At 45.2% G+C, this 16,334-nt stretch overlaps 1 protein-coding gene across 1 annotated transcript; it reads left to right on the top strand.

Moving 5' to 3' along the window:
• Window positions 1-669: 669 nt before the first annotated feature.
• Window positions 670-16,078, top strand: LOC118229958 (vigilin-like). Its single transcript, XM_035422567.1, has 28 exons — window positions 670-757; window positions 3,233-3,304; window positions 4,756-4,864; window positions 5,020-5,186; window positions 5,276-5,491; window positions 6,046-6,252; window positions 6,359-6,574; window positions 6,721-6,927; window positions 7,045-7,152; window positions 7,259-7,363; window positions 7,507-7,585; window positions 7,732-7,871; window positions 8,245-8,349; window positions 8,462-8,575; window positions 10,045-10,131; window positions 10,220-10,351; window positions 10,563-10,781; window positions 11,138-11,359; window positions 11,643-11,861; window positions 12,397-12,535; window positions 12,820-12,968; window positions 13,103-13,207; window positions 13,448-13,582; window positions 14,038-14,181; window positions 14,278-14,457; window positions 14,581-14,697; window positions 14,808-14,945; window positions 15,082-16,078. The coding sequence occupies exons 3-28, from the start codon at window positions 4,789-4,791 to the stop codon at window positions 15,169-15,171; spliced, it is 3,816 nt and encodes a 1,271-aa protein (XP_035278458.1). The 5' UTR covers window positions 670-757; window positions 3,233-3,304; window positions 4,756-4,788; the 3' UTR covers window positions 15,172-16,078.
• The last annotated feature ends 256 nt before the right edge of the window (window positions 16,079-16,334 follow it).

Here is a 16,334-nt window from a genome sequence, read left to right as displayed (position 1 = left end):
CATTACGGTAATTAACTCCTTGCAGACTGCTGCACATGCAAAAAATACATTCTTCAACTGCAGAACACTGTCAGTGTTAGTACAGTATTGTACTAACTAGTACAATTTTGATTTGACTTTACAATAGGACTAGCCTACTTTAATTTTACCCAGATGTTGCCAAGTAAGGAGATAGTGTAGTCACATTGTACATTTTGTGAAACAATGTTGCCTCCCTTTTGATACATTGAAGCGCCTATCCCGACAGTTAACGCTGGCAATAGTGTCAACAAACTCAACTCAGACTGGTGCGTCTATTACATAAGAAACGTGCAAGGTTTAATAGATATTAATTATTGGGATAACCAAGGAAACCATAAGTAAGTAGGCTACTGGAGTAAAATTACCTTTAAGATACGATACATTGGTATGGCGGTATTTAAATGGTAAGCCACGTCCGCCGATTTGTCCCACTGCACCTCCATGAAACCATCTACTAGATAAATAAATATTCAAGCCTTCCCTGTAAAATTCTGCCAATCCTAAAAGTAGACAGGCCCATACGTATACCGTACCTAAACGTTTTTCTCGCGACCGTACAGCGTCCCACCTTTTCCCGAAGAAAATTTTTGATGCTACCCATGGTTCTGACGTGGCTGCATGCGATTGGAAGCCTGGTACTGGTATAAATAAGACAGGCTCGCCAGACGTTTGCTCACTACTGGAGTTTCATTAGCAGCTTCTGCACCACACTGGGCAGACAGGAACACCAACACAAGTAAGTAGAAATTGCAGCCAAACGTCTTCTACTACACTGCGATGTGTCAAGCAATGCCGCTTCCGACTCATAGGGAAGAGTGCTGTTCATTAGGGTAGCACTTACGGAGTGATTTTCGCCGCGAGAAAAAGCTGTACAGGCTCGGCACCATAGCAATCTCTCCGCTCTGTTTAGACTTCAGTCCTACTGCCTACGTGGACTTCGTACTAGAGTAGGGGATGCGGGTTTACATCCGCCAACACACAACGCAATAAGTAGCCTATGTCATGCGTTCGAATGATACAACACATCCATATTTTTTAAAACAATCTCCATTACTGATCGGGGTATATTTTTACGCATTTGGTATGTTCAAGTATCGAAATGGAGTTTCGTCTAAGATGATCAGACCTGTAGCTACGTGTCACAACAGCGCACGCGCAAGTCAAACTTTATTAAAGTTTTGTAAAGTTTTTGCCCACTGTTCCGTCTTATAATGAGCGATCCTTATCGTTAAATGACACAACACCATTATTTTTTAGACAGACAAAGCAGACGGGCAAAGCTGTTTTTTTAGACAGCGTTGTTACCGTATAATTTAATTAACATCTGTGTATTTTCGCGACCGGAGAAAATTCGTTTTGATGGGTTGATGGCCGGCTAGTCACTGGTTTTATTCCTTGAGGATCTCGTTCAAGCCTTGATGAGGTGGCGTTAAGTAAACTGCTCATTTCGACGTCTTGAAACTAGATGACGCCATAGTCCGTTTATATGTACGTCAACATCCCAGGCGGTATGTGACGTACATTTTCAGACAGCACAATTATCCAGCCTGACCTCGCTAAAGGAGCTTGGACACCTCGTACATTGAAACTAACCCCTCAATGGAACCAATTCCGTATGTGCTGTATTCCCTTTTTGGCCATAACCCAAAGCAAATCATGCTTTGTATTAAAAGGAAGATGGTGTGGTTGTACTTTGAAAGTAAACTTGTCTCAGAATGCAGGTTATGTAAGCAGTCATTATGTGGAGGAAAACAAAGGACTGAGTGTCTATGCCATAAGAGTGCCTACTGCCTAGTGTCAATTTAACTTATTCTATCCCTGTGTGAAAATAGCTATCTTATCAAGGACATTGCACTATAAATAGCCAACTCATTAGTTACCGGTTATACTGTAATAGAAGAGATGTTTCCTCCTTTATTTACGACCATCTGGCCAGTCATAAATGCAGTTAAATACAGCTTGTAAACATTACATGTTTCCTTGATTAGATTAATGCGCTGGTGGCTAATGACAATACATAAATTGATAGCTGCTTTGTTGATAAACTCAAGCTGTCAAAGTTTGGTTATGGGCAGTTGTCAATACACACATACAGTTTTTAATTCTATCCAGCCCAGGGTGTAGCGAGGTCCTGTCAGATGTGAATGTCTTGATATTCAGGTCTAGCAGTCTTGTCATTCAAAAGCATGCTGCATGTTTTTGGGACTTGTGATGTGATCAAATATCAAGGAGCAGTGGCTTATCAAATGCATGGGGATTAGTGGTTCAGCTTCTGTGTGGCGTTGTTGCCTTGCACAACCTGTACAAAATGTCTTTACTAAAGTTGAGTGGCTGCATAAGTGGCATCTGTTTGTGACTAGGGACAGCCCCTTGCTCTAGTGGTCAAATTGGTTGACGATGCCTGTACAATCTGCTCTCTGGCTTTGCGGAAATAGTGAATGCTCAGTGTGGTCCAATCGGTGAACCACACGTTCATGTGAACCAGTCAAAAGCTCACTGAGTAAAACTACTCGTCACAGCACCTGGCAGTTAAATGGATTGGAGTCTGGGCAGTACATCAAGGCTTTTGTAAGTGGGTGGAAAATACGAGTGCAATCACTTTTTGCAAACCTCAATTGCTTGGTTGGAATGGTTTCCCCCTTACAATTGCTTTTTAATTTTAATTTGTCATGGAGGATGTGCACTTGAGCAAACAGCTTTTTGCTGTCTTGACACAAGAGATTTCCAAAAAAAAAGTGCTTTGACATAAGAATTTTATCATTGTGTCGTGGACTTTGTACGTCATTTGTAAGTTGTAGCCCCCCCCCCCCGGGACACACACAAACGCACACACGCACATGATTGACCTTTCATAATGGCATAACTTGCATCACTCGGTACCAATTACAGGAAGTTGATCACAGACTCCAACTTATGGGTTGGCAAATGCCTTGTTTGTTGTGCTTCTCATTTGCAGAACATCAAACTACATGTCACTTTCACAGCACTGTGTATTGTTTGTCAGTGTGTCCATTTTTGTTTTTCACACACCTTGTATTACAGTGGTGGGTAAATTACGGGAGGGTAGGTCTTCCAGTCTTAGGTTTCATAGTGCGGTCTTATTTCCTCAGCACAGTGCGTTTTCATATGACTTAACTGAACAGGTTTAGCTATTGCGTGTGACAAAGGGTGAGTATTGTGGTACTAACTGGTCCTTGTTTTTACTTTTAAGGCAAAAGCTGGCAGGCTGACGCAGACGGGCAGCTTTACAGGACGGATTATCTGGCAACCGACCCTTTAACTGGTAAGACCAGACCCCTCGGTCAGCTCTCTGCCCGTGCTTCTTTTTTTTTTTTTTTCTTTATTTCCCCTAAGCTCACCTGCTTTTACCAACTAAAAGAATGAGGAACCATTTGTGTCTGCCGCCTGTACGTTATGCAACAGCGTAATGAAGGTTTGAAAGAAAACGTGCTCATTGATATCCGGGGGGAAAGAAACTTACTCCCCCCTCCCCTTACCTCCCGCCCTCGCACTGAGGCTCCTCCATGTCAAGATTGTATCAAAAGCCTTTTTGTTGGTAGTTTTGATGGGGCTTAAAGGGGCTGTGGAAGCGTGTGCGTGGCGTTGGGAGCCGTATAAGTGCGGGGACCTTAGGAGGAAGAGGCCCAGAGAGGGGTGGGCGTTTCCCCTGCCCGTCCCTTGAAAAGCGGGCCCCAGTCCTCTGCTCCTGCTCCACCGATGCGGCCCACGCCAGAGGCCGACGTGGCGGAATGTCTGGGAGCTTACGCATCGCCCCTCGAGAGCGAGAGGCAGTCGTCTGGCCACCCCAGTGGGCCGCTTCATCACACAGAGCGGACGCTTTAAAATGTACATTTCAACAAGCGAGGCAGTCGAGTACTGCAGCTAAGCACAGTACACTTCAAGAGCTGCTTTAACAGACTGGCTTGAAGGAGCTGCCATTCAAATTCAGGCCTCCACATTTTGCATGCGGTTAGAGGTACAGCGATTGTTTAAAAATGGGAGTATTGTGGATGGTTGACAGCCGTTTATTTCATAGTTTCAGAATCCTTCGATGTTGTGGAGAGACAGACTTACTATTAGATTAGGAGGAATGTGGTCATTTGGTTTGTATTGTAAACAGCGGGCAGATGGCCAACCAGTTGGAGGACCGTGAGGAGTCGGGTGAATTTAGCGTTTTTTCTTCACATGTGGAATTCCTTGGGAGAGGCTCCTGCTCTACAGGAAAACTACATTTTCAGAAGGTCCCCCTCTTTGTGTCGGTAGTCCCGGGACAGCAGCTGCACAGGGAATTGGGGTTAGCAGGAAAATCCTCTTACTCCGCCAGCTCATTCAGCCTGCGAGTTATCTTTAGAATTAGCCCTTAGCGCAAAACGCACATACCAGCCACATGATCACCCACCCCCATGCTCTTTGGCTGTTACCTGCATTCTCTCTGAATTGCTCTTGTTTTGTGTATATTAAAACATGCTTTTTGCATGGGAGTTAGAGTACACTGGTAGGATAGGTTTTTCAGCATAAGTCCCGTTCCTTGAAAGACGCAGCACACCTTGCCACTTATCTTATCTGCTTCTCGTTGTGAAAAACGGAGCAGAGTACAAGGACACGGTTAAATCTACTTTTCAGCATTAGGGTATTTGCTTAGTGGTTCGTTTTTCTGGTTTGAGTGGGGGGGGGGTGCGGGGAAATGCGCATGGCCTTTAGTCTGCGCTAAAGCACGCTTTCTGTTTCTTCCAGTGTCACACTCGGACTCCGTGTGGGATTTCGGCCATGAGCTCTGTCGCCGTACTTACGCAGGAAATCTTCAATGAGCACCGCAGCGGTCTCTTGCCCGAACAGGTCGGCAGTAAGTACACCCATCTCCGCTGTCAACTATGGTATTGCTAAACGTAGGTATAGAACGTACCCTTTTCCATTTCTTGTTCAGAACCTATATTGTACTTTGAACACATTGAAATGTCCTACATCCGCTTTTCCTTTACCCACCCCCACCCCCATTAGCTGCCAGTGCCGAGCCTAGAGTGTCACCTGAGGAAGACGCACCGCCGACTTATAAGGATGCCTTCCCTCCTCTGCCTGAAAAGGCAGCGTCACCCGAGGGGGTACAGGAATCTGACAACGCCTGGGCATCTAAGCTACGCCCGCTAAAGGCATCCATTGTCACGCAGGCAAGTTGGAACAACGGGCTCGTATTGTCTTTTTCATCCGTTCTCATCCATGCATACTGGCTTGAGGCTAACTGTTCCTTGGTCTCTAGGTTTTCCATGTGCCACTGGAGGAGCGCAAGTACAAGGACATCAACCAATTCGGGGAAGGTGACCAGGGCAAGATCTGCGTAGACATCATGCAGAAGACTGGGGCACACCTGGAGCTCTCTATGGCCAAGGATCAGGGGCTCTCTATCATGGTCTCTGGGAAGATGGATGCTGTCATGAAGGCCCGTAAGGAGATAGTCTCTCGGCTGCAGACTCAGGTAAGCCAGCTTCTCCTGTAGCTTTGTCTGATTCCAGCACTAAAGTTGTGCTGCGTATAGTAGGCTTGATTTCCTTTATCTCACTAATGTCATCATGTTTCAGTTTGGAAGTCTTTGAAGTGTTTGAAGGTACTATTAACATAAAGTGTGTAGATCCCTGTGGCCATAGCAGTTTTTGCATAAATATGAATATATACCTTTTAATTTGTATAGACTACTCCAAAAGGTGTACTCTAGATGCATGATCAATTTGCTCGGTCTGTGAAATGCCACTAACTTTGTTTCTTATGCATTTAGATAAAATGTACCAAATGAGAATTTTCCATGATGTACATTTACATTATGGGAAATTTTCACCCTGTTGATTTGAATGTGGAAATGTACCTGGGGGAATTCTTAATTAGTCGTGTTCAGTCTTGTCAGTTTGACAGACCAAAGACAGTTTTAACCCTGAACTCTGCTGGCTGCAAAAATGGAAAACTTTGAACATTTGAGATGGGGAGAAACTTAAGGACGTTTGTGTATGTTTATACAATTTTCTCCCCTGCACATAGGCCACTGCCACCGTAGCCATCCCTAAAGAACATCACCGCTTTGTCATCGGCAAGAATGGGGAGAAGCTGCAGGAACTAGAGCTGAGGACAGCTACCAAGATCCAAATCCCACGACCCGACGACCCCAGCAACCTCATCAAGATCTCTGGCACGAAAGAAGGCCTGGAGAAGGCTAGGCATGAGATCCTTCTCATTTCCGCCGAGCAGGTAGCACAGCCACTTCCTGCCATTTCTTTGACAGGGGCACAGTCGGATTTTGGGATCTGGGCTTTGGACCAAGCGACTGAGCAAACACTTCCATCTTCTCTTCCAGGACAAGCGGGCAGTGGAGAGGGTGAGCATCGACAAGGTGTACCACCCTTTCATTACTGGGGCCTACAACAAGGTGGTGGGTGAGATGATGCAGGAGACAGGTACCCGCATCAATGTACCCCCTCCCAGTGTCAACAAGACCGAGATTGTCATCACCGGAGAGAAGGAGCAGGTGGCCCAGGCAGTGGTCATGATCAGGAAGATTTATGAAGAGAAGGTGAGTTTGCCACACATGATCTGTGAGTTCATTGTCGAACAGATTGTGTCTTCTAAACCTCTTGCTGTAACTGAAGAGCAAATACTGGGACACCATCACGGTGAAGCAGGTCAGCTGACTTGTCCTCTCGCTGTTCCCCTGTGCAGAAGAAGAGCTCCACGACCATCGCGGTTGAAGTGAAGAAGTCTCAGCATAAGTATGTCATCGGTCCCAAGGGAAACACGCTGCAGGAGATTTTGGAGAAGACTGGAGTCTCGGTCGAGATCCCACCCTCCGATAGCAGCTCTGAAACCATCATTCTCCGTGGAGAACCAACCCGGCTGGGCCAGGCACTCACTGAAGTGTACGCCAAGGTATGGGATCACTTGACCAGCCTAAGTTAAAGCTACTCGCGATTAGACTGCAGGCTTTGTGCGAGTCCTGTGTGGTCATTTTAATTTTGGTTCTTCTTTTTCTTTCTTTTTCTTCAGGCTAACAGCTACACTGTGGCCTCTGTCTCAGCCCCTTCCTGGCTTCATCGGTTCATCATCGGAAAGAAGGGGCAGAACCTGGCCAAAGTCACTCAGCAAATGCCCAAGGTCCTTACCTTCGACTTCCTTTTCCACACCACCTTTTCTGCCTATTACCGAGGAACTGTGCGGCCATTTTCTGGAACTTAACTTTTGTCTTCCTTTCCCATTAAAGGTGCACATTGAGTTTACTGAGGGAGAAGATAAGATCACTCTGGAGGGACCCACCAAGGACATGCAGCTGGTGCAGAGCCAATTTGAAGCCATCGTGATGGACCTGGTGAGTATAGAAATGACTCTCAGCACGAGCCTTTATTGACTGGTTCACCTACTCTGTGAATATACGCTGAATTAAGTTCAAGACCTGGATTTTATTGCCGTAATTTGCAAGTTCTGAGGCATCCTTTTGTCTTTTCCTGACAGGTAAGCCGTATGGACTTTGCCGAGATCAGTGTGGACCCCAAGTTTCACCGACACCTGATCGGAAAAGGCGGTGCCAACAGTAAGTATCTGAGGATGTGTTTTTCCGGAAGCTGATCTGGGGCCGGCGGACATGCCCTACATACCTTTTCTATGAGTTCATTGGAAGAAGCGCTTGAGGCGCAGTGATTGTACGTATGAATGACGCGGTTCATTCCTGTGTGTCAGTTAACCGCATCAAGGAGCAGCACAAGGTGTCGGTCCGCATCCCCCCCGACAATGAGAAGAGCAACCTTATCCGTATCGAGGGGGATCCCCAGGGTGTGCAGGAAGCCAAGAAGGAGCTGCTGGAGCTGGCATCGCGCATGGTGAGCTCTGCCCGTGTTTGTCTGCATAAGTTCGGAACAGGCAACTGTATATTGATGAAAACCTATTCGTTATACTCGTATATACAATTAAAAGATTACTCGATTTGTTTTTGCCTTGGCAAAGCTCTTTGGGGATCTAAATGTGGGCACTCTTAATTTTACACCCTTAAGGACACATTGTTTAAGTTCTATGCTTATGTGTTTCAAGATTCATATATCGTATTGTCAGGATATTTGCTGCAGTAATTTAGGCCAAATGCCTTCTGTCAACGGTGCAACCGCAGTCCCTTGCCTACAGTCTTCTGGTTTAGTTACAGCTACATTTCTGCATGGTCTGTCCCTCAATGTCTGTTCTTCCGCTTTGTTTTTGCAGGAGAACGAGCGTACAAAGGATATGATTATTGAACAGCGTTTTCACAGAGCCATCATTGGACAGAAGGGAGAGAAAATTAAAGAAGTCCGGGATAAGTTCCCAGAGGTGAGTGAAATTTGACGTAAAATCAGCTTGCAATTCATGTGTGTTTATCTGTACCTATAAAAATTAGTCCTGTGTAATCCATGGCAGTTAATTTCATTTATCCTTCCCAAAGGTCATCATTAACTTCCCTGACCCGGCCCAAAAGAGCGACATCGTTCAGTTTCGCGGACCCCGGAATGAAGTGGAAAAATGTTCCAAATTCATGCAGAAGATGGTTGCTGAAATGGTAAAAAAAAATTGGCTTCCTGTCCTCTTTTGCATGGTCTACTTAAGCAGATGAATGTGCATAAAAACCAGTTTGTGATTTGCCTGGGCAATTAGAGCCCTTTTAGCCATAAGGCCCGTTTTTAGTCCAGTGCTGCTCGACCGAAATCACAGAATGTTCATGAACGTTCTATTGTCGCCCCACGTAACTGTGCTGTTCTTCATTAGCGAAAGGTATAAATGCACTCCAGTGGCAAATGGCACTTGGAGGACAATGGAGGAAGAAGCAGCTTTAATACACGTCATTATGTCTGCTGCTTTAGCCTACTCTTGAAAAGGAGGAGGCAAACATGGAGGGAATATCGGAGATAAAAGGCAGCAGTCATTGGAGAAGTGCATTTCTCTAGTTAGAGAAATGATGTTCAAGGATGTGGAGTAAACTATTTCACTTACTACACCAGAATCCCACCAAGCTTATTTGATCTGATGCTGTCATTTGCTGCATAAGTCACATAGGCCAACAGATCACCAATATTGCCTAGTGAAAGACTGACCTTAACCCTATGGTAATGTCAGCTACAATTTAATAGGTTACTAATAATATAGGAAAGTAAATTACTATTAAAGCAAACAACTTTAATGCATTCGCAGGTGTAGCCTGAGTAATCACTATGTAGTTTGCTAGCTCGCCACAAAAGTGTCATTGTAACTTCACAATACACAAGTACATATCAGTGTTAACATTGGAAGCCAGCTTCTTCCTGTGTTGGATTGTATCTCATTCTCATCACAGTCTCTCAGCATCAGTCGGTGAAATTACAGTATTATTAATAATTGTAAATTGTGCCAATTTATAATGCTATTCACACATTTTCTAGGTTATCTAACCAGTTAGTCTCCGAACTTGTTAAACAAGGCGTTCATTCAAGCTAATGTTACTTTGTAAGTAAGTAGGCTACTTGTACTTTTAAGAAGTGTTTAAATCGACGGCAATCTACGACCAGGCATTGTGTTTCTTGAGAGAATCCTTGTAGATGGTGCAGCTATGGGCTTATGGGTAGGCTACCCTATGGTCACACTTAGTCTGTCAGTGTCCATTGTAACAGTTGCCTAACGTGCTAACTAGTGCCTTACAAGTTGGCATCTTGGGCCACAGGCTCCGCTGTCCCAGAAAAACATTACCATAACAACAGAGTCAATGTTCAACGTATGTTGAACATCCTCAGCGACCGTTTCCATGACCACTGAGTAACAGTTGCCTGGAATATAAACCAAATGTCACTGCGACCAGTGACATTGCACTTTGTCAGCCACAGAGACTATAAACGGGCCTATAACCCTCTTACTACTACAAAAAAGGGACTGTGAATCATAATCCTTCCTCAACCCTATTATATGAATTTGGAAAGAGCTGAAAAGGTCTATATTTGAGCTTTGTGAGGTGTCCAAGTAATCAATGAACACAGGGTACTTGTTTTCTTTCCAATCTAGGTGGAGAACAGTTTTTCAGTGTCTGTCCCCATCTTCAAGCAGTTCCACAGGAATATTATTGGTAAAGGAGGAGCAAATATCAAAAAGGTACAGGAGGAAAATAATTTCAGCTTGACCTCAAGTTTTTCACCATCTGTTGAGGTGACTCTGCTGACATTCTGTACTGATCCCTTAGATTCGTGAGGAGACCAACACTAAGATCGACTTGCCCGCTGAGAACAGCAATTCTGAGATGATTGTTATTACTGGAAAGAAGGCCAACTGTGAGGCTGCAAAGAATCGCATTTTAGCCATCCAGAAAGAGCTGGTGAGATGATTGGGGTGGGGGGTGTAATGGCATTTGAATAAAGCCACCAGTAGCGTTTCAATAAAGCTGTGTAATTGCTTAGATTCTGGAAAGATTTTGGAAGACCTACCAAACATTGCAGTGTGTGGATGATGCTGCACTTTAAATAAATATGTTTAAAAGCCTCTGGCTTTGGTTGGAGCCTAAAACCCCTCCTTCTCCTTGTTTTCAGGCTAACATCACAGAGATGGAGGTGTCCATTCCCTCCAAGTTGCACAACTCCCTGATTGGTTCTAAGGGACGGTTTGTGCGCTCCATCATGGAGGAGTGCGGTGGCGTGCACATCCACTTCCCCTCCGAGGGCTCCGGCATCGACACTGTGACCATCCGTGGGCCCGCGGAGGACGTGGAGAAGGCCCGCAGTCAGCTGCTTTCCTTGGCTGAGGAGAAGGTGAGCAGGCACGGGGCATAATGGGGCATAACAACCGCTATAATGGGTTTAATTGCTGAAATGCCGCCTTTCACGTCATATGAAAGCACTTTTCAGTGAAAAATTGGGGGGGACACCTCAACCACCAGCACTGTGTAGAGACTATCTGGGTGATTAACAGCAGCCATTTTGTGCCTGAGCACTTGCCGCTATCATTTGAGGTGATTATTAGAAGACCCTCCCCCCACTCCACTCCTTGTGGAATAGTACTTCAATGTGATTCCTCCCCCCCACTCCCAAAGTGTATGGAATGCTATGAATAGCAAGGTGTTTAGTTTTGTTTTTCTCTCACTCGTTCCCTTCCCCAACCCTCTCAGCAAACCAAGAGCCACACTGCGGAGCTGCGTGCCAAACCCGAATACCACAAGTTCCTCATCGGAAAGGGTGGTGGAAACATCCGGAAGGTGCGGGACAGCACTGGGGCTCGCATCATCTTCCCCACGTCGGAGGACACGGACCAGGAGCTGATCACCGTGGTGGGCACGGAGGAGGCTGTGCGAGATGCCGCGAAAGAGCTGGAGGGGCTCATCAAGAGCCTGGTAATGCGCCTGTCCCCAACGAAATCTCCTGTGCCAATCCTACTTTTACACGTTTTACATCATTAGTTCTGGGGAGACTGCATGGTGTGGTCCGTAGGGTGCATACAAACCACTCTCCCATCACTGATTTTGTATAATGCCGTTTACACAGTGGTTATCATGCTGTGCTTCAAAATGTATGTTCTCCAGGAGAACCGTGAGGAGGGAAAAAAGGCGTAGAACTAACTGCGTAGAACTGTAGTGCCTCATGACCTGTCCCTAACCCATCATGGTTTTCCTGCAGGATAATGTGGTGGAGGACTTCATCACAGTAGATCCAAAGCACCACCGCTACTTCGTAGCACGCCGCGGCCAGGTGCTGAGGGACATCGGTGAAGAGTATGGCGGCGTGATGGTCAGCTTCCCTCGCTCCACCTCACAGAGTGACAAGGTCACCCTTAAGGGCGCCAAGGAGTGCGTGGAGGCCGCCAAGAAGCGCATGCAGGATATTATTGAGGACCTGGTGAGTCCCTGTGATTATCCAAAGCTAATGTGTGGTAATGAATGATACTTAATCTTAACAGGCATTAGGTTAATCTAGCAGAGTCATTATTGTTCATATTTATATACCTTTCTAATTGGATCCTGACAGTGATTTGAAGGTTCTTGGGGGTGGGGGGAGGGAGCATTTTAATTGGAAATGCAATCCTGGAGGGGCTATTTTAACTCTGCTTATGGATGGATGCCTCCTGTCTCATAAAATGTAGTACAAAAAAATTACTTGCGCTGCCTCTGCCCCTTAAGGTCTTCATTGTGAGACTGAATGGTTGGAGGGAGGAACATATGGTTTAAAATGGGAACTGCTGACTTTCAATCCCTTCATATGTCCATTTAAGTTTTTCTGTGGATCTAATGCTTTCTGCAGAATAACTCTGCTCTTCAAACCTGCATTAACTGTATAAAAAATAAAAAATAAATAAAAAATAACCTGTGCACTTTGCCGGCATGTGGCTTCCTCAATATTTTACAGTATTTAAAGCCTGGCTTTGGTTTTGCAGGATGCCCAGGTGATGATGGAGTGCGTGATCCCCCAGAAATTTCACCGCTCCATCATGGGTCCTAAAGGATCCAGGATCCAGCAGATCACCAGAGATCACAATGTGCAGATTAAGTTCCCTGACCGAGAGGATACTCAGGGTAAGGCGGCTGTTTTGTGGACTAAACAAATGTGTTTGATTCATCAGATCATTTTATTAAAAGAACTGTTGTCCTTGTATGTACATTTCATTTTTCAAATACACATACATACAGATATCAGATGTTCTTGTATCAAATGGCAGACTAGTCTGCTGGTGATAGCCAGGAAATGATTGCAGCCGCTTTTTGGTGTATTCATAGCCTTTTGATGTATTCGTAACGTTACGCAGAATGTGACTGATTTCCGTAAAATGCACTTAAAATGGGCTGACTAATGGTGGCAGGTTCTCCAACTGAGCCGGTCGTCCAGGAGAATGGAGTGACAAACGGAGAGGTGAAGGAGCCTGCTGACCCTGATGTACCGAAGAAGTGTGACACCATTGTGCTCTCGGGGCGCAAGGAGCGGTGCGAAGCAGCAGTGGAGGCCCTTAAGGTGGGCCTGAGCACTGTGCCTTCTATCATCATCATGTGATCTTTCTGGCTGTGTTCATTTTAACTGCATGTATTTAACCACTGGATTACCAACACCCCCCCCCCCCCCCCCCCCCACCACCTCTACCTTTTCAGGCATTGGTTCCTGTGACCATTGAAGTGGAAGTGTCCTATGAACTTCACCGTTACATCATTGGCCAGAAAGGAAGTGGAATTCGCAAAATGATGGATGAATATGAGGTAGGGCATCAAGCTTTTCACTTGGGTTTATCTGGGCAAAATAAAGGGTTTGCTGCCTTAACTCAACTGAGTGATGATCGGACAGGGTTCCTTGCATATTTTCCCCTGGGCAGGGTTGCTTAAAATGCAGGAGTACAGCAGGGCTCCCCCTCCCTGAACCACATCCTTGGGGGGCCCTGCTGTACTCCTGCAGGCATTCCACACTGTACCTTGACGATGAGTGGAATCTCTGTGCCTCAGGTCAACATTCAAGTGCCTGCTCCTGACCTCCAGTCAGACGTCATCTCCATCACTGGCCTGGCCAACAATCTGGAGCGTGCCAAAGAGGGCCTCCTGGAGCGCGTCCGAGAGCTTCAGCTGGAGCAAGAAGACCGGGTACGTGCCCGTCTGCCTGGGGCAGAACCAGGCCAGTGGTTATCTAGATGCATGGGATAATGTCATCAGGGCAGACTGCTGTAATGTACTGGTACTGTTCATCAATCGTTGTAAAGCTCAGCACATTCTCTTGTTTTCTAGCATATTTGTATACATAAAACCAGTTTAGACCTTGTGTGTGTATTTTTTGTGTATGGGTTATGGGTAATAATGCCATGGATGTAACCTTATGATATGCTATAGAATTGAAGGGAGAGGATTCCAACATGGTGATTAATATGAAAGTGTATTTCTAATATATCCAATTTGGTGTACTGTACAAAACCATTGCATGAAGGTTCTACTTTATTGTCACCATGGAATGTAACAAGTGACATTACTTACCTAAAGCCAAAACGGTGTCTGATTGTCCACTGAACAATCCTGGTAATGACCTCAATGATGTTTCTCCTTAGGCCCTCAGGAGCTTCAAACTGACCATCACTGTGGACCCCAAATATCACCCAAAGATCATTGGGCGCAAGGGCGCAATCATCACCCAGATTCGCAACGAGCATGACGTCAACATTCAGTTCCCCGACAAGAATCACGAGAACCAGGTACCCGGGGGGAGTCTGCCACCCATGCTCAATTTTAACACTGTCTATGATCCTGCGATGGTTAGGCGGTCACTGTCAATGTTATTTTCTCTTCAGGATCAGATCACCATAACTGGGTATGAACAAAACGCAGTTTCTGCCCGGGATGCCATCCAGGCCATCGTTGATGAGCTGGAGGAGATGGTTTCTGAGGACATCACCCTGGACAGCAGAGTTCATGCCCGCATCATTGGGGCACGTGGCAAGGGCATCCGAAAGATCATGGATGAGTTCAAGGTGAGCAGGGCAGGAGGGAAAACAAAATGGCTTCCTTGAATGAACTACATGTAATTTTGAATACATCTTTTCCTCCACAATAGATGTACTATTTGTTCATTTTTTTTCCCCCTTCTTCTCCAGGTTGACTTGAAGTTCCCTCAGAGTGGGGCTGCAGACCCAAACATGGTGACCGTCACAGGGCGCCCTGAGCTGGTGGATGAAGCCATCGATCACCTCCTGAACCTCGAGGAGGAATATGTAAGCATTATATTTTTTTGAAGCAGTTTTGCCTTTTAGTTGGGCTGCATTTACACAGTACATTTTGCTTCAGCTGTGTTCGTATGCTAATGGATTTCGTACAACTACAGATGGGAGATGTGGTGGAGAACGAGTCCAAGCAGGCCTTCATGAAGCCGCGTGGAGGTGCTGCCCCCTTTGCGGAGGACCACAAAGGCACATCAAAGGGCTTTGTGGTGAGGGATGCTCCCTGGGCTGCGAGTGAGAAGGTGAGGGACTAGGATATTAGTATTTTAATATTGGTGACTTGGACAAAAGGATTTTGTGTGAAATGTGTTTGAATGCAGTTAAAGAACACACCTTTTGGCAAAAACAAAAATGTGTGTGTTTGTTTCACCTTCTCAGGCTCCCGATATGAGCAGCTCTGAGGAATTCCCCAGCTTTGGAGCGCCTGTGGCCCCCAAGGCCTCTCCATGGGGCCCCAAACGGTTCTAACATGGAAAATGAAGATTTGACATCCAGCCCGCCAAACTTTCTCATCCTGCTTTTGCCCTCATCTGCTTGGATTGAATGTTGTGACTACCATTCCTACTCAAATCCCCCCAAAAAAAGAAAAAGTCCCAGCAATCCTCTCCCACCCCTAAGATGCTCAAATTGGGTCTAATGAAGTGGGTCTAAAAAAAGGTTTAATGATGTATTCGGAGGACTAAATGTAACATCTAGTGTCTAATGCCCATCATGTTATATTGGGGGTGGGGGGAGAAGTTTGCACATAGCTTTTTATGAAAAGTCCATTTTAGGGTAGAAGTGATGACGCAGTATTGCCAGTATGGTCACCTTGTTTCCATCTGTTGCCATGAATGAAAATTTGCTATCTTGTTCTTCAATGGTAAAACTTAATCGAAAGCTGTTTCCAAGGTGACCAAACAAGGCTGTCATGGTTGGATGAGTGGTCCCAGAGTTGCCTTGGAAACCAATATTTATGTGTTATGAATTGAGAAATGTCCCTTGTAAAAGCTTGCCAGTTCACTTCAGAACCGTCTGCCTGTAAAGACTGAGATTGATTGACACTGACTTTCTCTCTGGCCTTATTTTACCATAAGGCTTGAAACCATTTTTTTAATGATGATATGAGTGGAATGGTGGAATGGTTTGGAACATGGTGCAGAAACACTACAAAAACATGCATACTCACTGCCAAGTCCTTTGATTTATTTTGGAGCTGTGAGCTGATCTTAATCTCCAGAAATCCTAATGCATCACCCACAACATTAACTGCACAAATACTGTACCAAAAAAATTACAACCTTTGAGAAGAGGTTCAAAAAATGTCTGTATATTTTTCAACTTCTGTGGAGAGGTGCAAAAAAAAAGAAAAAAAAAAAAACAGCCTTTGAAAAAAGATGAAATACAATTTGCTGGTCGGCTCATTTGTTTCCAGTCACCCGTGTACAAATTAGCCGTTGTGATAATTTCTTTCCTTGTTTTTGTACCCAGTCAGTGTCCTATCTTTTTTGTTTGTTTTGTCTTCCAGTTTCTGGGCAGACCATTGTTTCCATGGCAACAAACTTTGTGTTGGCCTTAAGAAAAAAATGTATATGCAATTACTCAAGCAAAAAAAAAAAAAAAAGTAAAGATTATGGATAAAACTGGAATTT

Source organism: Anguilla anguilla, chromosome 6 (assembly GCF_013347855.1).
Source record: "Anguilla anguilla isolate fAngAng1 chromosome 6, fAngAng1.pri, whole genome shotgun sequence".
NCBI lineage: Eukaryota > Metazoa > Chordata > Actinopteri > Anguilliformes > Anguillidae > Anguilla > Anguilla anguilla.
The sequence above is the reverse complement of the archived record's forward strand: the minus strand, read 5'-3'. Positions and strand labels throughout refer to the sequence as shown.

What these genes read in the sequence shown, in the direction of transcription:
- LOC118229958 (XM_035422567.1), top strand. Translation starts at nt 4,789, where the DNA reads ATGAGCTCTGTCGCCGTACTTACGCAGGAAATCTTCAATGAGCACCGC. An exon ending in CTTGCCCGAACAGGTCGGCA is followed by an intron (nt 4,865 to 5,019) that starts GTAAGTACACCC and finishes CACCCCCATTAG; the next exon opens with CTGCCAGTGCCGAGCCTAGA. An exon ending in CGGAAAAGGCGGTGCCAACA is followed by an intron (nt 7,586 to 7,731) that starts GTAAGTATCTGA and finishes CCTGTGTGTCAG; the next exon opens with TTAACCGCATCAAGGAGCAG.